At 55.8% G+C, this 20,630-nt stretch overlaps 1 protein-coding gene across 1 annotated transcript; it reads right to left on the bottom strand.

Annotated features, from left to right (window-relative positions):
• Positions 1-642: 642 nt before the first annotated feature.
• On the bottom strand, positions 643-20,114 carry LOC132808776 (retroviral integration site protein Fli-1 homolog). The gene is made up of 7 exons (XM_060822223.1): positions 19,919-20,114; positions 16,935-17,077; positions 14,208-14,411; positions 9,280-9,351; positions 8,141-8,203; positions 6,625-6,684; positions 643-1,995 (listed from the first exon to the last, which is right to left on the bottom strand). Exons 1-7 carry the CDS (start codon positions 20,050-20,052, stop codon positions 1,466-1,468), a joined length of 1,206 nt encoding a protein of 401 aa, XP_060678206.1. The 5' UTR covers positions 20,053-20,114; the 3' UTR covers positions 643-1,465.
• Positions 20,115-20,630: the final 516 nt, after the last annotated feature.

Here is a 20,630-nt window from a genome sequence, read left to right as displayed (position 1 = left end):
GGCCTGGTCAGGTCAGCGCTAACAGGGGCCCGGTTCCACATGCAGGGAGTCAGAGGGAACAGCGCCTTTGTCTGGCACGTTCCAGTGAGGGAGCGATGGTGGGGTTTGGGGGGGGAGGGAAGGCAGTGGGGGGGGAGGGAAGGCAGTGGGGTGGGGGGGTAGGCGGTGGGGGGGGAGGGAAGGCGGTGGGGGGGGAGGGGAAGGCAGTGGGAGGGAGGGAAGGCGGTGAGGGGGGAGGGAAGGCGGTGAGGGGGGAGGGAAGGTGGTGAGGGGGAGGGAAGGCGGTGGGGGGGAGGGAAGGTGGTGAGGGGGGAGGGAAGGCAGTGAGGGGGAGGGAAGGCGGTGAGGGGGAGGGAAGGCAGTGGGGGGGAGGGAAGGTGGTGAGGGGGAGGGAAGGCAGTGAGGGGGGAGGGAAGGCGGTGAGGGGGGAGGGAAGGCGGTGAGGGGGGAGGGAAGGTGGTGAGGGGGAGGGAAGGCGGTGGGGGGGAGGGAAGGTGGTGAGGGGGGAGGGAAGGCAGTGAGGGGGAGGGAAGGCGGTGAGGGGGAGGGAAGGCAGTGAGGGGGAGGGAAGGCAGTGAGGGGGGAGGGAAGGCAGTGGGGGGGAGGGAAGGCGGTGAGGAGGAGGGAAGGCGGGGGGGGAGAGGGGAAGGCAGTGGGGTGAGGGAAGGCAGTGGGGTGGGGGGGTGGGGGGGGAAGGCAGTGGGGTGGGGGGGGTGGGGGGGAAGGCAGTGGGGTGTGAGGGAAGGCGGTGAGGGGTGTGAGGGAAGGCAGTGGGGTGGGGGTGGGGTGGGGGGGGAAGGCAGTGGGGTGAGGGAAGGCAGTGGGGTGAGGGAAGGCAGTGGGGTGAGGGAAGGCAGTGGGGTGTGAGGGAAGGCAGTGGGGTGGGGGTGGGGTGTGAGGGAAGGCAGAGGGGGGGAGGGAAGGCGGTGAGGGGTGTGAGGGAAGGCAGTGGGGTGGGGGTGGTGGTGGGGGTGGGGGGGAAGGCAGTGGGGTGTGAGGGAAGGCAGTGGGGTGTGGGTGGGGTGTGAGGGAAGGCAGTGGGGTGAGGGAAGGCAGTGGGGTGTGAGGGAAGGCAGTGGGGTGAGGGAAGGCAGTGGGGTGTGAGGGAAGGCTGTGAGGGGTGTGAGGGAAGGCAGTGGGGTGGGGGTGGGGGGTGAGGGAAGGCGGTGAGGGGTGTGAGGGAAGGCAGTGGGGGTGAGGGAAGGCAGTGGGGTGGGGGTGGGGGTGGGGGTGGGGGTCGGGGGGGAGCTGGGTCGGGTCGGTGATGCACATTCAAGTGTCCATGCGTTGCAGGTGATGGTCTGTTTTAGCAGCGGTATCATATTCCTGATCGACACCCCCTCACACCCCCCCTCACACACCCCCTCACACACACACTCCTGAAGGGGGCTCTCTCTGTCACGGGGGGGGGGGGGGGGGGGGGGTGCAGGGGGAGGGAGGGAGGGGGCTGACGGACCTGTGCCCGTCAGTAGAAGGAGCCGATGTGAGAGGGGATGTGGGTGGCAGGGTGCCGGGGTACACTGGGGCTGGGGTACATGGTGGTAGGGGCCGTGCTCCAGTAGGGGTTGGTGCTGGTGAAGAAGCTGGTGGAGGATCCAGGGATGGCAGACGGGTGAGAGGGCACAAAGTTCATCTTCTGCTGGTGGGTGTGGTACGTTGGCATGTAGGGTATCTCGGCCTGGTACTTGTAGATAGACGACTCCGGTGGGTGATGTTGGTGAGCCTGAGCGATCCCCTGGAAGTCAAACTTGTAAGCGTAGCGCTTCCCGTGGACCTTGGTCATGATGTTCTTGTCGTAATAATACCGGAGCGCCCGGCTCAGTTTGTCGTAATTCATGTTGGGCTTGCTTTTCCTCTCTCCCCAGCGGCGGGCCACTTCGTCTGGGTCAGTCATCTTAAACTCCCCGTTGGTGCCCTCCCAGGTGATACAGCTGGAGTTAGCACTGTCCGACAGTAACTCCAACAGGAACTGCCACAGTTGGATCTGTCCACTGCCTGGAAGGAAGGGGCAGAGAGTGACCGTCAGATCCCAGAGTGACCACCAGATCCCACAGAGTGACCATCAGATCCCAGAGCGACCACCAGATCCCAGAGAGTGACCATCAGATCCCACAGAGTGACCGTCAGATCCCAGAGAGTGACCACCAGATCCCAGAGAGTGACCGTCAGATCCCAGAGCGACCACCAGATCCCAGAGAGTGACCGTCAGATCCCAGAGAGTGACCACCAGATCCCAGAGAGCGACCACCAGATCCCAGAGAGTGACCATGCGATCCCACAGAGTGACCGTCAGATCCCAGAGAGTGACCACCAGATCCCAGAGAGTGACCGTCAGATCCCAGAGAGTGACCATGAGATCCCAGAGAGTGACCGTCAGATCCCAGAGAGTGACCGTCAGATCCCAGGGAGCGACCACCAGATCCCAGAGAGTGACCATGAGATGCCACAGAGTGACCGTCAGATCCCAGAGAGTGACCGTCAGGTCCCAGAATGACCGTCAGATCCCAGAGTGACCGTCAGATCCCAGTGAGTGACCGTCAGATCCCAGAGAGTGACCGTCAGGTCCCAGAGTGACCATCAGGTCCCAGAGAGTGACCGTCAGATTCCAGAGAGTGACTGTCAGGTCCCAGAGTGGCCGTCAGATCCCAGAGTGACCATCAGATCCCATAGAGTGACCATCAGATCCCAGAGTGACCGTCAGATCCCAGAGTGACCGTCATATCCCAGAGAGTGACCATCAGATCCCAGAGAGTGACTGTCAGGTCCCAGAGTAACCATCAGATCCCATAGAGTGACCATCAGATCCCAGAGTGACCGTCAGATCCCAGCGAGTGACCGTCAGATCCCAGAGAGTGACCGTCAGGTTCCAGAGAGTGACTGTCAGGTCCCAGAGAGTGACTGTCAGATCCCAGAGTGACTGTCAGGTCCCAGAGAGTGACCATCAGATCCCAGAGTGACCGTCAGATCCCAGAGTGACCGTCTGATCCCAGAGAGTGACCGACAGATCCCAGAGTGACCGTCAGGTTCCAGAGAGTGACCGTCAGATCCCAGAGTGACCGTCATATCCCAGAGAGTGACCATCAGATCCCAGAGAGTGACTGTCAGGTCCCAGAGTAACCATCAGATCCCATAGAGTGACCATCAGGTCCCAGCGAGTGACCGTCAGATCCCAGTGTGACCATCAGATCCCAGAGAGTGACTGTCAGGTCCCAGAGAGTGACCGTCAGATCCCAGAGTGACCGTCAGATCCCTGAGAGTGACTGTCAGGTCCCAGAGAGTGACCGTCAGATCCCCGAGAGTGACCGTCAGGTCCCAGAGTGACCGTCAGAACCCAGAGTGACCGTCAGGTCCCAGAGAGTGACTGTCAGGTCCCAGAGTGACTGTCAGATCCCAGAGTGACCGTCAGATCCCAGAGTGACCGTGAGATCCCAGAGAGTGACCGTGAGATCCCAGAGTGACCGTCAGATCCCAGAGATTGACCGTCAGGTCCCAGAGAGTGACTGTCAGATCCCAGAGTGACCGTCAGATCCCAGAGAGTGACCATCAGATCCCAGGGGATCTCAGAGACTGGTGATGAGATCTAAGGGAATCCAGATGATCCTGGAGAGCAACTGTGAGATCCCAGAAGATCACATGGACCAGCTGTGAGATCCCAGAGGATCCCATAGACTCTGGATGTGGGTTTGCTCACTGAGCTGGAAGGTTCAGTTTCAGACGTTTCGTCACCGTACTGGGTAACATCTTCAGTGGGCCTCCGGGAGAAGCCCTGCTGATAATTCCTGCTTTCTATTGAAAAGTTTGGGTTTCTTTGGGTTGGTGATGTCATTTCCTGTGGTGATGTCATTTCCTGTTCCTTTTCTCAGAGTGGGGGGGCTAGATGGGGTCTAACTCGATGTGTTGTTGATAGAGTTCCGGTTGGAATACTGTGCCTCTAGGAATATTCTCGTGCGTGTCTCTGGTTGGCTGTGTCTCTGACACGCACGAGAATATTCCTAGAGGCATGGCATTCCAACCGGAACTCTATCAACAACACATCGAGTTAGACCCCATCTCCCACCCCCACCACCTGAGAAAAGGAACAGGAAGTGACATCACCACAGGAAATGACATAACCAATCCAAAGAAACCCAAACTTTTCAACAGAAAGCAGGAATTATCAGCAGGGCTTCTCCCGGAGGCCCACTGAAGATGTTACCCAGTACGATGACGAAACGTCTGGAAATGAACCTTCCAGCTCAGTGAGCAAACCTACATCCAGAACCCCGATCTGAGCTACAAACCTTCTCCAAACCCGCTGTGGTCCCACAGACTGGCTGGGAGTTCCCACAAGTATCCCAGAGACCAACAGTGAGAGCCCAGAGATCAACTGTGAGGCTCGAGAGATCATTCCGGAGTCTGAGAGGGACCGAGGGATTGACAGTGAGTTCCGGGACCGACAGAGAGCCCTCCCTCTCGTGTCCATTGCTCCCCTCACTGAGACATGTTGAGCTGATAGGGCTCCGGTTTCTGTGCTAAACCCACAGCAGAAAGGAGCTGAGAGAAGGGGGAGGGTTGGCTGAACCCATCGGGTTGAGCGATTGGATCAACAGAGATCCATTTGGGAAGGTGGGGTTTCCGGAAATGAAGGTGTCTCCAGGACCCAGTGTTGGTCTCCGGATGTGATTGAGGACATTGTCCCAATAGAATGGAAGGTGGAATCCAGGGTAATCCAGGGTTATCCAGGGTTATCAAGGATTATCCAGGGTTATCCAGGGTTATCCAGGGTTATCCAGGACAACCCAGGACAATCCAGGACAATCCAAGACAACCCAGGACAATCCAGGGTTATCCAGGGTAATCCAGGGCAACCCAGGACAATCCAGGACAACCCAGGACAATCCAGGACAATCCAGGGTTATCCAGGGTTATCCAGGGTAATCCAGGGTTATCCAGGATAATCCAGGGTAATCCGGGACAATCCAGGACAACCCAGGACAATCCAGGGTTATCCAGGGTTATCCAGGGTAATCCAGGATAATCCAGGACAATCCAGGACAACCCAGGACAATCCAGGGTAATCCAGGGTAATCCAGGGTAATCTAGGGTTATCAAGGGTTATCCAGGGTAATTCAAGGTGGAATCTCAGAGCCTGAGCCTGAATTAAGAAAATTGGGAATGTGAAGTGAGCGATCAGTAATGGTGGATGGAGAGTGTGGAAACCCCATCTGGTTCACTCATATCCCAGAGGGCTATGAGGCAGGGTCGGGATTGAGATGGAGCTCCAGCCCCACAGCGATGGGGTGGTCTCTCAGCTGGCCCCGGCTCCGTCAGGAAGATGTGTTTCAGTCCCGGGAGGCGGGACCCCATCCACGACAATCCCAGCGGAATTAAAGCCGCAATACCCAGTGTCCAGCCTGACCCTTAACCCTGCACCACGGACAATCTGACATCCATGCGGCTATCCCCTAAACACAGGGACGGAGCGTTCACATGGGCCTGTGTCAGAGAACTCCTACTATTCACTGGTGTGAAATAAAGGGAAAGGAGTGAGTGTGTGTGAGAGAGAGTGAGAGTGTGTGTGGGAGTGTGTGTGTGTGTGGGAGTGTGTGTGTGTGTGTGTGGGAGTGTGTGTGTTTGGGAGTGTGTCATTCTGTTGTGAGTGTGTGTCTGTGGGAGTGTGTGTGTGTGAGTGTGGCTCTGTGGGAGTGTGTGTGGGAGTGTGTGTGTGTGAGTGTGGCTCTGTGGGAGTGTGTGGGAGTGTGTGTGTGTCATTCTGTGTGAGTGTGTGTGGGAGTGTCTGTCGGAGTGTGTGTGTGTGGGAGAGAGTGTGTGTGTGGGAGTGTGTGTGTCTGTGGGAGTGTGTGTGTGAGTGTCTCAGTGGGAGTGTGTGTCTGTGTGTGTAGGAGTGTGTGTGGGAGTGTGTGTGTGTGGGAGAGAGTGTGTGTGTGGGAGTGTGTGTGTCTGTGGGAGTGTGTGTGTGAGTGTGTCTCAGTAGGAGTGTGTGTCTGTGTGTGTAGGAGTGTGTGTGGGAGTGTGTGTGTGTGTGGGAGTGTGTGTGTCATTCTGTGTGAGTGTGTGTGAGTGTGTGTGTGTGTTTGTGTGAGTTTGTGTGAGTTGTGTGAGCGTGTGTTTGTGAGTGAGTGAGTGTGAGTGTGTTTGTATGAGAGTGTGAGAGTGTGAGTGTGAGTGCGTGAGTGAGAGTGCGTGAGTGAGAGTGCGAGAGTGAGTGTGTGAGAGTGTGAGTGTGTGTGTGAGAGAATGTGTGTGAGAGAGTGTGTGAGTGTGAGAGAGTGTGTGAGTGAGTGTAAGAGAGTGTGTGAGTGAGTGTGTGAATGTGTTTGTGAGAGTGTGTGAATGTGTTTGTGAGAGTGTGTGAGTGAGTGTGAGTCTGAGTGTGAGTGTGTGAGTGTGTGTGTGAGAGTGTGAGTGGGTGTGTGAGTGTGAGTGGGTGTGTAACACTCCCTGGGTACCTACCTGGATTTGCCAGGCGGCTGGTGGTGGGTCCGAGGAGCTGGTATGGATCTGTGGTGAGAGATCAGGGCAGAGACATGGTTATTCAGGATCCCGCCGCTGCCCAGAGACACAAGCAACAGGGTGGGGGTGGGGGGAGGGGGGAAGGGGAGGGGGTCCCCCCCCGGGCCGTACCTGGGTGTAACCGCGGCTGCTCACTGATCCTGCCCGGAACCACCGACGCCGGAGATGGACCTGCAGGGGTCAGAGGAAACACTGAGATCACCGGGGGCTAGGAGCAGGTCAGGCAGAGCCCAGGCCGGGCATAGCAACACAACACATCAGCAAGAGGCCATTCAGCCCATCAACGGCAATATGGCCAACCTGATGAATAACAGATCCCCACCAGCCTCCTCCCCAAAACCCCAGACACAGCAAATATTTACCTTCCCCATCGGATAACGCACACACAGGATCACTGTCTGACACTAGATCACTCTTTGGAACCCATTCACTCTCATCTTCGATCACACAGACACTAAATACCACCCTGCAACTAGATCACTCACAGACACCATGACCGAGTGATGACGCTAGATCACTCAGGGACAGCGGGATCACTCAGGGACAGCGGGATCACACTCTGACAGTGGGATCACTCAGGGACAGCGGGATCCCTCAGGGACAGCGGGATCACTTAGGGACAGCGGGATCACTCGCTGATGGCGGGATCACACTCGGACAGCGGGATCACACTCGGACAGCGGGATCCCTCAGGGACAGCAGGATCCCTCAGGGACAGCGGGATCACTCTCTGACGGCGGGATCACACTCGGACAGCGGGATCACACTCGGACAGCGGGATCCCTCAGGGACAGCGGGATCACTCTCTGATGGCAGGATCACTCTCTGACAGCGGGATCACACTTGGACAGCGGGATCCCTCAGGGACAGCGGGATCACTCTCTGACAGCGGGATCACACTCGAACAGCGGGATCACTCAGGGACAGCAGGATCCCTCAGGGACAGCGGGATCACTCTCTGATGGCGGGATCACACTCGGACAGCGGGATCACACTCGGACAGCGGGATCCCTCAGGGACAGCGGGATCACTCAGGGACAGTGGGATCACTCTGGGACAGCGGGATCACTCTGGGACAGCAGGATCACTCTCTGACAGCGGGATCACTCAGGGACAGTGGGATCACTCAGGGACAGTGGGATCACTCTCAGACAGCGGGATCAGTTGAGGGTCAGGGTTGGGTTGTCCCTCACTGACCAACCCCTGGGTCACTCCCTGTAACCTGGATCAAAGCCAAACACTCGAAGACTCATTGTCACTGGATTACTCACTGTCACTGGATCGATCCCTGTCACTGGATCACTCTGTCACTGGATCGATCCCTGCCACTGGATCACTCTGTCACTGGATTACTCACTGTCACTGGATCGATCCCCGTCACTGGATCACTCTGTCACTGGATCGATCCCTGTCACTGGATCACTCTGTCACTGGATTACTCACTGTCACTGGATCGATCCCTGTCACTGGATCACTCTCTGTCACTGGGTCACTCGCTGTCACCGGATCACTCCCTGTCACTGGATCACTCTGTCACTGGATCCTTTCTGAATCTAGGTGTTGTGTGTGCGGTCGGAGCCCATTGTGTTTGTGGAGCAGGTTCTGGAACAGCGCGGGGCCCACCTACCTTTCTGCACAGTGCTCCCACAGCCCGACCAACTGTTCCTGCGCACCTCCTCGTAAGAAACTTCTAGAACGGGGGGGGGAGTGAGGGGAGGGGGAGCGAGGGGAGGGGGAGTGAGGGGAGGGGGAGCGAGGGGAGGGGGAGCGAGGGGAGGGGAGAGACATCAGTAACTCATTGTTGGATTGTAATTCCCCCACCCACCTCACACTCCCCTCTCCCCACACACCCCCCTCCCCCACTCTCCCCCACCCCACGGTCTCCCCGACCCCACACCCTCCCCTCATCCCACACCCTCCCCCACACGCCACACACTCCCCCTCCCCCACACACACACCCCTCCCCCATTCATGCCGCGTGCCCCCACACTCTCCTCCCCCCACATACTCCCCCCCTCACTTTACCCCTCCACTCTCCCCTCCCGCCACACTCTCCCCTCCCCACACCTCCCCCCAACACACACCCCTTCTGCCCACTCTCCCCCAGACCCAACAGTCTCCCCTCCCCCACACACTATCCTCCAACCCACACACTCCGCCCACTTTCCCCTACCCCACACTCTCCCCTCCTCCCAAGCACCCCACCACCCCCCACTCCCTCCCCTCCCCCACACTCACATCCGCCCACACACTCCCCCTCCCCCTACACACCCCCCACCCCCCACACACTCCCCTCCCCCCACACTCCCCCACCCCCACACATGCCGCGTGCCCCCACACTCTCCTCACCCCACACTCTCCTCACCCCACATACTCCCCCCTCACTCTCCCCACCCCTCCACTCTCCCCTCCCCCTACACTCCCCCCACACTCTCCCCTCCCCCCACACTCCCCCCATACTCTCCCCTCCCCTCCACTCACCTCCCCCCCACACACACACCCCTTCCCCCCACTCTCCCCCAGACCCAACAGTCTCCCCTCCCCCACACACACTCTCACCTCCCCCTCACACTCCCCCCTCCCCCTCTAATCCACACTCCCACATATCCCCTCCATCCCTCCCCCCCCACCCCACCCAACCCCTCAACCACACTCCCCCCTCCCTCCCAACCCACCCCCAACGGCCACACACTCCCTCCCCATTCCTCCAGCCACATTCCCCCCCCCCTCCCCCTCTCCCTCGCCCCCCCCACCCCCACTCGGTACCTGTTTTGATGGGAGCCCGGGGGGGCTGCTGACTGTGTGGGCTGCTGTTGGGGTAACTGAAGGTCGGGCTGTCTGCAACGACACCGAGGGGAGGAGGGAGGTTACCACTGACACCAGAATATTCCCCCACCCACACCCACCCCCCCCGACCCCCCCCCCCCCCAGGAACCATCCCCCAGATCCCGGACTCTCCAACCGTCACAGAGATTCTCAGGATGCGGGGGTCACTGGCTGGGCCCAGTATTTACCCCCCGTCCCTAGTTGCCCCCCCTTGGGAAGGTGGGGGTTGGGGGGGTGAGCTGCCCCCTTGACCCGCTGCAGCCCATGTGCTGTAGGGGAGACCCACAATGTCCCTGAGGGAGGGAGGGGATGGTACACACTGCTGTTACTGAGGGGGGGTGGGGGGGAGGGAGGGGATGGTACACACTGCTGTTACTGAGGGGGGGTGGGGGGGAGGGAGGGGATGGTACACACTGCTGTTACTGAGGGGGGTGGGGGGGAGGGAGGGGATGGTACACACTGCTGTTACTGAGGGGGGGTGGGGGGGAGGGAGGGGATGGTACACACTGCTGTTACTGAGGGGGGGTGGGGGGAGGGAGGGGATGGTACACACTGCTGTTACTGAGGGGGGGTGGGGGGGAGGGAGGGGATGGTACACACTGCTGTTACTGAGGGGGGTGGGGGGGGAGGGAGGGGATGTTTGTGGGTGTGGGGGCGGGGGCTGCTTTGTCCCTGGATGGTGTCGAGCTTCTCGAGTGTTGTTGGAGCTGCCCCCACCCAGGGGCAAGTGGGGAGTATTCCCTCCCCCCCCCTCCTGCCTTGGTCCTTGTCGATGGGGGGACAGGCTTTGGGGGGAGTCAGGAGGGGAGTTACTCGCTGCAGGATTCCCAGCCTCTGACCTGCTCTTGGAGCCGCTGGGTTGAGGTGGTGGGTCCTGGTGGGTGTGTGGTCAGTGGTGACCCCCAGGATGATGAGGGTGGGGGGAGTCAGTGATGGGAACACCATTGAATGTTTCGGGTTAGACTGTCTGTTGTTGGTGATGGTCATCCCCTGGGGTTTGTGAGACGTGAATGTTACTAGCGTGGAGAAAGTGGGGGCTGCAGATGCTGGAGATCAGAGCTGGAAATGTGTTGCTGGAAAAGCGCAGCAGGTCAGGCAGCATCCAAGGGATAGGAAATTCGACGTTTCGGGCATATGCCCTTCATCAGGAATGAGGAGAGGGTGCCAGGCAGGCTAAGATAAAAGGTAGGGAGGAGGGACTTGGGGGAGGGGCGATGGAGATGTGATAGGTGGAAGGAGGTCAAGGTGAGTGTGATAGGCCGGAGTGGGGTGGGGGCGGAGAGGTCAGGAAGAGGATTGCAGGTTAGGAGGGCGGTGCTGAGTTGAGGGAACCGACTGAGACAAGGTGGGGGGAGGGGAAATGAGGAAACTGGAGAAATCTGAGTTCATCCCTTGTGGTTGGAGGGTTCCCAGGCGGAAGATGAGGCGCTCCTCCTCCAACCGTCGTGTTGTTATGTTCTGCCGGTGGAGGAGTCCAAGGACCTGCGTGTCCTCGGTGGAGTGGGAGGGAGAGTTAAAGTGTTGAGCCACGGGTGGTTGGGTTGGTTGGTCCAGGCGTCCCAGAGGTGTTCTCTGAAACGTTCCGCAAGTAGGCGGCCTGTCTCCCCAATATAGAGGAGGCCACATCGGGTGCAGCGGAATGTTACTTGCCCCTTGTTGTCCCAAGCCTGGATATTGTCCAGATCCTGCTGTATTCGGACCCCGCCTGCTTCACTCTCGGAGGGACATAGAAACATAGAAAGATACAGCGCAGTACAGGCCCTTCGGCCCTCGATGTTGCGCCGACCGAAGCCTACCTAACCTACACTAGCCCAATAACTTCCAAATGCCTATCCAATGCCCGCTTAAATGAACATAAAGAAGGAGAGTTCACCACTGATACGGGCAGGGCATTCCATGAACTCACAACCCGCTGTGTGAAGAATCTACCCCTAACATCTGTCCTATACCTACCACCCCTTAATTTAAAGCTGTGTCCCCTAGTAACAGCTGACTCCATTAGCGGTAAAAGGTTCTCAGTGTCGACCCTATCTAAACCCCTAATCATCTTATACACCTCTATCAAATCTCCCCTAAACCTTCTCTTCTCCAATGAGAACAGCCCCAAGTGCCTCAGCCTTTCCTCATAAGATTTTCCTACCATTCCAGGCAACATCCTGGTAAACCTCCTCTGCACCCGTTCCAGTGCCTCCACATCCTTCCTATAGTATGGCGACCAAAACTGCACACAATACTCCAGATGAGGCCGCACCAGAGTCTTATACAACTGCAACATGACCTCAGGACTCCGGAACTCAATTCCTCTACCAATAAAGCCCAGTACACCATATGCCTTCCTCACAGCACTATTTACCTGGGTGGCAACTTTCAGAGATCTGTGTACATGGACACCAAGATCCCTCTGCTCATCCACACTACCAAGTAGCCTACCATTAGCCCAGTAATCCATCTTCTTGTTACTCCTACCAAAGTGAACGACTTCGCACTTAGCTACATTGAATTCCATTTGCCACATTTCTGCCCAGCTCTGCAACTTATCTATATCCCGCTGTGACCTACCACTTCCTTCCTCACTATCCACAACTCCACCGACTTTTGTGTCATCCGCAAACTTGCTTACCCAGCTTTCAAGCCCTTCCTCTAGATCATTTATAAAGATAACAAAAAGCAATGGTCCCAAAACAGATCCTTGTGGAACACCGTTAGTAACTAGCCCTATAGTTACTAGGGCTATCCCTACTCCCTTTCTTGAACAAGGGGACCACATTCGCTATCCTCCAGTCCTCTGGTACTATTCCCGTTGACAATGACGACATAAAAATCCAGGCCAATGGCTCTGCTATCTCCTCCCTAGCTTCCCATAGGATCCTGGGGTAAATGCCATCAGGCCCAGGAGACTTATCTATTTTCATCCTCTCCAATATTCCCAGAACCTCTTCCCTGCATATTTCCAGGCCATCCATTCTAATCATTTGTGACTCCATATTCACATCAGCAACAGTGTCCTGTTCCTGAGTGAATACTGATGAAAAGTATTGATTTAGTGTCTCTCCAATCTCCTCCGCCTCCACACACAACTTCCCACTACTATCCTTGACTGGACCGATACCTACCCTAGTCATCCTTTTATTCCTGACATACCTATAGAAAGCCTTTGGGTTTTCCCTAATCCTACCAGCTAAAGACTTTTCATGTCCCCTTCTCGCTGCTCTTAGCTCTCTCTTTAGCTCCTTCCTGGCTACCTTATAACTCTCAATCGCCCCAACTGAACCTTCACGCCTCATCTTTACATATGCCGCCCTCTTCCCTTTCACAAGGGATTCCAATTCCTTACTAAACCACGGCTGCCTCACAAGGCCCTTTACACCATGCCTGACTGGTACATACCTATCGAGGACACGCAGTAGCTGCTCCTTGAACAATCCCCACATCTCATTAGTGTTCTTCTCTTGAAGCCTGTTTTTCCAATCCACACATCCTAAGTCATGCCTCACTGCATCATAATTTCCCTGCCCCCAGCTATAGCTCTTGCCCTGCGGCGCACGATTATCCCTCTCCATCACTAGAGTAAAAGTCACCGAGTTGTGGTCACTGTCCCCGAAGTGCTCACCTACCTCCAAGTCTAACACCTGGCCTGGTTCATTACCTAGAACCAAATCCAATATAGCCTCCCCTCTTGTTGGCCTGTCGACATATTGTGTCAGGAAACCCTCCTGCACACATTGTACAAACACCGACCCATCTAATGAACTCGAGCTATAGCTCTCCCAGTCAATATCTGGGAAGTTAAAGTCCCCCATAACAACCACCCTGCTACCTTCACTCTTTTCCTGAATCATCCTCGCAATATTATCCTCTACTTCTCTAGGACTATTAGGAGGCCTGTAGAAAACACCTAACAGGGTGACCTCACCTTTCCTATTTCTAACCTCAGCCCAAACTACCTCAGATGGCAAGTCCTCTTCCATCGTCCATTCCACTGCTGTGATACTGTCTTTGACAAGTAATGCCACACCACCCCCTCTTTTACCCCCATGTCTGACCCTACTAAAACATTTGAACCCTGGAACCTGCAACAGCCATTCTTGTCCCTGTTCTACCCACGTCTCTGTAATGGCCACAACATCGAAGTCCCAGGTACCAACCCACGCTGCAAGTTCACCTACCTTATTTCTTATACTTCTGGCATTGAAGTATACACACTTCAATCCACCCTTCTGTTTACAGGCACCCTCCTTCGAGATCGCTGCATTATTCATAACCTCCCTACACTCAAGGTCCTGTACCCTAAAGCTACAGTCCAGGTTCCCATGCCCCTGCAGAGTTAGTTTAAACCCCCCCAAAGAGCACTAGCAAACCTCCCCCCAAGGATACTGGTGCCCCCCAGGTTCAGGTGTAGACCATCCTGTTTATAGAGGTCCCACCTTCCCCAGAAAGAACCCCAGTTATCCAGAAACCGGAATCCCTCCCTCCTGCGCCATTCCTGTAGCCACGCATTTAACTGCTCTCTCTCCCTATTCCTCGACTCTCTATCCAGGGATGGACCGTTGTGCCATCCCTGGGGAGTCTCCCCCCCTCCCCCTCCTGACCTTATGGTGGAGGGACTCTCCCTGATGGAGCAGATGGAGGTGGTTGGGGGCCCTGGGATCCTGCCCTGAGGGAGTCCTGCAGAGATGGGCCTGGGGCTGGGGGGACTGACCCTCCCCCCAACCAGCACCATCCTCCTGTGGGCCATGCGGAGAGTATGTCCCCCGCTCTCCCCCTCCCCGCTCCCCCCCCCCCTCCCCCCCGATACTCAGCGACCTCAGTTCTATAAGATGCCCAGCTCACTGGTCACCCAACCCTTCCTGCTGTCCGCTGACACTCACTTTCTCGGAGATAATTGAGATGTGAGAGTAAAATCTCGGCGTTGTAGGTGTTGGTGAGACGCATCATGTCTTCTTTGGCCATCTTGCAGAGGTCCTTTCCATCAATATTCTGGAAGAGGTTGCTGTCGATATCAGAGAGGGCGTACTCTTTCACTGCCCAGTCAAGCCACTGCCTCACGTGGTCATGACTCCACACAGATGGGTCTAGGGGAGAAGGGAAGGCACGGAATGGGCCAGACACCCAGCAGCAGCCTCTCAGCACACACCCTCCTCTCCACCCACCAGGAGGCTGTGGGACCCAGCACATTTCTGTGGGAGTGTCCCACAGTGTGTGTGTCCCAGTGTGAGTGTGAGTGTGTGGGTGTCCCAGTGTGTGTCCCAGTGTGTGTCCCCCAGTGTGTGTCCCAGTGTGAGTGTGTGTCCCAGTGTGAGTGTGAGTGTGTGTGTGTCCCAGTGTGAGTGTGAGTGTCCTAGTGTGAGTGTGTGGGTGTGGGTGTCCCTGTATGAGTGTGTGGGTGTCCCAGTGTGTGTTCCAGTGTGAGTGTGAGTGTCCCAGGGTGAGTGCATGAGTGTGAGTGTGTGTGAGTGTGTGAGAGCGATTGTGTGTGTGTGTTGTGAGTGAGTGTGTGTTTGTGTTAGTCTGTGTGTGAGTGTGTGTGTGTGAGTGCGATTGTGTGTGGACGGGTATGTGTGAGTGTAAGCGTGTGTGTGTATATGAGTGTGTGTAAGTGTGTGTTGTGAGTCTGCGTGAGTGAGTGTGTCCCTGTGTGAATGTGTGTTTGTGTTAGTGTGTGTGTGTGTGTGTGTGAGTGTGAGTGTGTGTGAGTGAGAGTGTGATTATGCGTGTGTGGGTGAGTGTGTGTGTGTGAGTGTGTGTGTGTAAGTGTGAGTGTGTGAGTATGAATCTGTGTGTGTGTGTGACCGTGAGTGAGTGTGTGAGTGAGTACGTGTGTGTGAGTGAGTGTGAGTGAGTCTGTGTTTGTGTGAGTGTGAGAGTGTGTGTCCTTGTGTGAGTGTGTGTGAGAGTGTGTGAGAGTGTGTGAGAGTGTGAGTGAGTGGTGTGTGAGTAAGTGAGTGTGTGTGTGTGTGTGTGTGTGTGTGTGTGTGAGAGAGAGTGAGTGAGTGAGTGTGTGTGAACGTGTGTGTGTATGAGTATGTGTGAGTGTGTCCCTGTGTGAGTGTGTGTTTGTGTTAGTGTGTGTGAGTGTGTGTGTGTGTGTGTGAGAGTGTGTGTGTGTGTGTGAGTGAATGAATATGTGCGTGTGAGTGTGTGAGTGGGAGTGTGTTTGAGTGTAAGTGAATGTGTGAGTGAATGTGTGAGTGAATGTGTGAGTGTGAGTGTGAGAGTGTGTGTGCACTTGTGTAGTGTGAGAGTGTGAGTGAGTGTGTGAGTGAGTGTGTGTGTGAGTGAGAGTATGCGCAAGCGAGGGTGTGTGTATGTGAGTGAGTGTATGTGAGTGAGTGTTTGTGAGTGTGTGCGAGTGTGAATGTGTGTGAGTGAGTGTGAGTGAGTGAGAGTGAGTGAGAGTGAGTGTGTGTCCTTGAGTGATTGTGAGTGAGTGTGTGAGTGTGAGTGAATGAGTGTGTACGAGAGTGTGTGTCCTTGTGTGAGTGTGGGAGTGAGTGTGAGTGTGTGTGAAATTGTGTGTGTGTTGGTGTGTGTGTAAGTGTGGGAGTGTGAGTGTGTGGGATTGTGTTTGAGTGTGAGTGTGCGTGAGTGAGTGTGAGTGAGTGTGAGTGAGTGTGAGTGCACTTGTGTGAGTGCGAGAGTGTGTGTGAGAGAGTGAATGTGTGTGAAATTGTGTGTTGTGAGAGTGTGTGTGTGTGAGTGTGAATGTGTGTGAGTGAGTGTGTATGAGTGTGTGGGAGTGAGTGTGTGTGAGTGAGTGTGTGTGCACATGAGGGTGTATGTATGTGAGTGTGTGTGAGAGAGTGAGTGTGTCCTTGAGTGATTGTGAGTGTGTGTGTGTGTGAGAGAGTGTGTGAGCAAGAGAGTGTATGAATGTGAGTGAGTGTGTGTGAATTTGTGTGTGTGTTGGTGTGTAAGTGTGAGAGTGTGTGTGAGAGTTTGTGTGTGAGTGTGAGTAAGTGAGTGTGAGTGAGTATGTGTGAGTTAGTGAGTGAGTGTGAGTGTGTGAGTGTCCTTGTGTGTGTGTCCTTGTGTGAGTGTGTGTGTGTGTGTGTGCCCTTGTGTGAGTGTGTGTGAGTGTACAAGTGAGTGTGTGAGTGATCGTGTGAGTGAGTGTGAGTAGACGAGGGATTGAGTGAGTGTGTGTGTGAGTGTGAGTGTGTGAGTGTTTGAGTGAGTGTGTGCCCTTGTATGAGTGTGTGTGTGAATATACGAGTGAGTGTGTGAGTGAGTGTGTGAGTGTACAAGTGAGTGTACGAGTGAGTGTGTGAGTGAGTGAGTGTACGAGGGAGTGTGAGTATGTGAGTGTGTGAGTATGTGAGTGTACGAGTGAGTGTGTGAGTGATTGTGTGAGTGAGTGTGAGTAGACGAGGGAGTGTGAGTGTGTGTGTGAGTGTACGAGTGAGTGTGTGAGTGAGTGAGTGTACGAGGGAGTGTGAGTATGTGAGTGTGTGAGTATGTGAGTGTACGAGTGAGTGTGTGAGTGATTGTGTGAGTGAGTGTGAGTAGACGAGGGAGTGTGAGTGAGTGTGTGAGTGTGTGAGGGTGTGAGTGTGTGAGTGAGTGTGTGAGTGTGTGTTTGTATCCTCCCTCCTTACCGGCTGGGACAATGACCCGTTTCTCGTTGCTGGTGGAGCTGTCTCTCTGGTCGCTGTACCCTGTGGGATAGGCTGCTTCAGGTGGCTCCGCGCTGCTCATTATCTTAGTCCGTCTTACAACGCTGCAGTCTACCGGCGACTCCCTGCAGGGGACACACACACACACACACAGACACACACAGGCACACACAGACACACACACACACACACACCCACACACACACACAGACACACAGACACACACACAGACACACACAGACACAGACACAGACACACACACACACACAGACACACACACACACACACACAGACACACAGACACACACACACAGACACACACACACACAGACACATACACACACACACACACACACACACACAGATACAAAGGTAATATCGAGGTAAGCTGTTGTATCTCCCAGATCTCAGTGCTAGTGAACGTTAAACTGGCCCGAGTCTGTCTGTTCTTCAGAAGGCCACAGAGGGCTCCTCGTCCTTGTCTTCAGCCTCATTCTCCAAAACTGGACACATCTTCTCTATGTCTCTCCAGGTGAAAGCACGTTCTGACGTGCAAAGGTCACCCCTCAGCCTCCTCTAACCAGGCAAACAGCCCCAGATTGTTCAGTCACACCTCATGGTTATCCCTCTAACTGAGGGACATGGAGACTGGAACTGTGCGCAGTGCTCCGGGTGTGGGTCTGACTGAGGGATACGGAGACTGGAACTGTGCACAGTGCTCCGAGTGTGGGTCTGACTGAGGGATACGGAGACTGGAACTGTGCACGGTGCTCCGAGTGTGGGTCTGACTGAGGGATACGGAGACTGGAACTGTGCACGGTGCTCCGAGTGTGGGTCTGACTGAGGGATACGGAGACTGGAACTGTGCACGGTGCTCCGAGTGTGGGTCTGACTGAGGGATACGGAGACTGGAACTGTGCACGGTGCTCCGAGTGTGGGTGTGACTGAGGGATACGGAGACTGGAACTGTGCACGGTGCTCTGAGTGTGGGTCTGACTGAGGGATACGGAGACAGGAACTGTGCACGGTGCTCCGAGTGTGGGTCTGACTGAGGGATACGGAGACAGGAACTGTGCACGGTGCTCCGAGTGTGGGTGTGACTGAGGGATACGGAGACTGGAACTGTGCACGGTGCTCCGAGTGTGGGTCTGACTGAGGGATACGGAGACTGGAACTGTGCACGGTGCTCCGAGTGTGGGTGTGACTGAGGGATACGGAGACCGGAACTGTGCACGGTGCTCCGAGTGTGGGTGTGACTGAGGGATACGGAGACCGGAACTGTGCACGGTGCTCCGAGTGTGGGTCTGACTGAGGGATACGGAGACTGGAACTGTGCACGGTGCTCCGAGTGTGGATCTGACTGAGGGATACGGAGACTGGAACTGTGCACGGTGCTCCGAGTGTGGGTCTGGCTGAGGGATACGGAGACTGGAACTGTGCACGGTGCTCCGAGTGTGGGTCTGACTGAGGGATACGGAGACTGGAACTGTGCACGGTGCTCCGAGTGTGGGTCTGACTGAGGGATACGGAGACTGGAACTGTGCACGGTGCTCCGAGTGTGGGTGTGACTGAGGGATACGGAGACTGGAACTGTGCACGGTGCTCCGAGTGTGGGTCTGACTGAGGGATACGGAGACTGGAACTGTGCACAGTGCTCCGAGTGTGGGACTGACTGAGGGATACGGAGACAGGAACTGTGCACGGTGCTCCGAGTGTGGGTCTGACTGAGGGATACGGAGACTGGAACTGTGCACAGTGCTCCGAGTGTGGGTCTGACTGAGGGATACAGAGACTGGAACTGTGCACGGTGCTCCGAGTGTGGGTCTGACTGCGGGATATGGAGACTGGAACTGTGCACGATGTTCCGAGTGTGGGTCTGACTGAGGGATACGGAGACTGGAACTGTGCACGATGTTCCGAGTGTGGGTCTGACTGAGGGATACGGAGACTGGAACTGTGCACGATGTTCCGAGTGTGGGTCTGACTGAGGGATACGGAGACTGGAACTGTGCACGATGTTCCGAGTGTGGGTCTGACTGAGGGATACGGAGACTGGAACTGTGCACGGTGCTCCGGGTGTGGGTCTGACTGAGGGATACAGAGACTGGAACTGTGCACGGTGCTCCGAGTGTGGGTCTGACTGAGGGATACGGAGACTGGAACTGTGCACGGTGCTCCGAGTGTGGGTCTGACTGAGGGATACGGAGACTGGAACTGTGCACGGTGCTCCGAGTGTGGGTCTGACTGAGGGATACGGAGACTGGAACTGTGCACGGTGCTCCGAGTGTGGGTCTGACTGAGGGATACGGAGACTGGAACTGTGCACGGTGCTCTGAGTGTGGGTCTGACTGAGGGATACAGAGACTGGAACTGTGCACGGTGCTCCGAGTGTGGGTCTAACTGAGGGATACGGAGACAGGAACTGTGCACGGTGCTCCGAGTGTGGGTCTAACTGAGGGATACGGAGACTGGAACTGTGCACGGTGCTCCGAGTGTGGGTCTGACTGAGGGATACGGAGACTGGAACTGTGCACAGTGCTCCGAGTGTGGGACTGACTGAGGGATACGGAGACAGGAACTGTGCACAGTGCTCCGAGTGTGGGTCTGACTGAGGGATACGGAGACAGGAACTGTGCACAGTGCTCCGAGTGTGGGTCTGACTGAGGGATACGGAGACAGGAACTGTGCACAGTGCTCCGAGTGTGGGTCTGACTGAGGGATACAGAGACTGGAACTGTGCACGGTGCTCCGAGTGTGGGTCTAACTGAGGGATACGGAGACTGGAACTGTGCACGGTGCTCCGAGTGTGGGTCTGACTGAGGGATACGGAGACTGGAACTGTGCACAGTGCTCCGAGTGTGGGTCTGACTGAGGGATACAGAGACTGGGAAGTTAAAGTCTGATCTCAGAAGGAGATCCGTGCAGTGGTTTGCATTCTGATTGGTTGCCCTTTTCGTGTGGTGTACCTTGTGCCATTCACTTGCTCCGCTTCCCGTTTCACCATTACTCGTGGCGTTTGGCAGCTCCAATCCTGTTCCGCCATCTCTGGGCTCCCCTTCCCACTCTGAGTGAAATCGCCCGCGTCAATCTCTGTCTTCATTAGCTGAGATGCAGCATAAGATGACTCGTAGAGGACTTGGTCTTCACTCACAACAGAGAGAGCTTCCTGAAGGGAACAAGAAGACATTGAAATTCAGATCCGTGTCTCCACAATCGTCATCACTGCCTCTGTACCCCGCTCTAGCAGTCACTTCCCCTTCTCAGGATTACTTGATCTGAACTGACCAAGAACTGGAATAAAATCAATGAGGGATTTACATTGTAAATAATCCATTCCATCAAGGCGTTTCTGTTCCAATTGCTCAATAAACTGAATAACTTTTATTTGAGAGTCCCTCAGTTCCCACTGCTCAAACCTTGGGTGGCACGGTGGCACAGTGGTTAGCACTGCTGCCTCACAGCGCCAGGGACCTGGGTTCAATTCCCGCCTCAGGCGACTGACTGTGTGGAGTTTGCACGTTCTCCCCGTGTCTGCGTGGGTTTCCTCCGGGTGCTCCGGTTTCCTCCCACAGTCCAAAGATGTGCGGGTCAGGTGAATTGGCCAAGCTAAATTGCCCGTAGTGTTAGGTAAGGGGTAAATGTAGGGGTATGGGTGGGTTGCGCTTCAGCGGGTCGGTG

Source organism: Hemiscyllium ocellatum, assembly GCF_020745735.1.
Source record: "Hemiscyllium ocellatum isolate sHemOce1 chromosome 38 unlocalized genomic scaffold, sHemOce1.pat.X.cur. SUPER_38_unloc_4, whole genome shotgun sequence".
Lineage (NCBI taxonomy): Eukaryota > Metazoa > Chordata > Chondrichthyes > Orectolobiformes > Hemiscylliidae > Hemiscyllium > Hemiscyllium ocellatum.
The sequence above is the reverse complement of the archived record's forward strand: the minus strand, read 5'-3'. Positions and strand labels throughout refer to the sequence as shown.

Excerpts from the sequence above, each read along its gene's own strand:
- LOC132808776 (XM_060822223.1), bottom strand. The coding sequence starts at position 20,052 with ATGAAGACAGAGATTGACGCGGGCGATTTCACTCAGAGTGGGAAGGGG. Across the intron at positions 8,204-9,279 it reads CCGGGCTCCCATCAAAACAG|AAGTTTCTTACGAGGAGGTG; the intron begins GTACCGAGTGGG and ends CCCCCGTTCTAG. Across the intron at positions 1,996-6,624 it reads GCAGCCGCGGTTACACCCAG|GCAGTGGACAGATCCAACTG; the intron begins GTACGGCCCGGG and ends CCTTCCTTCCAG.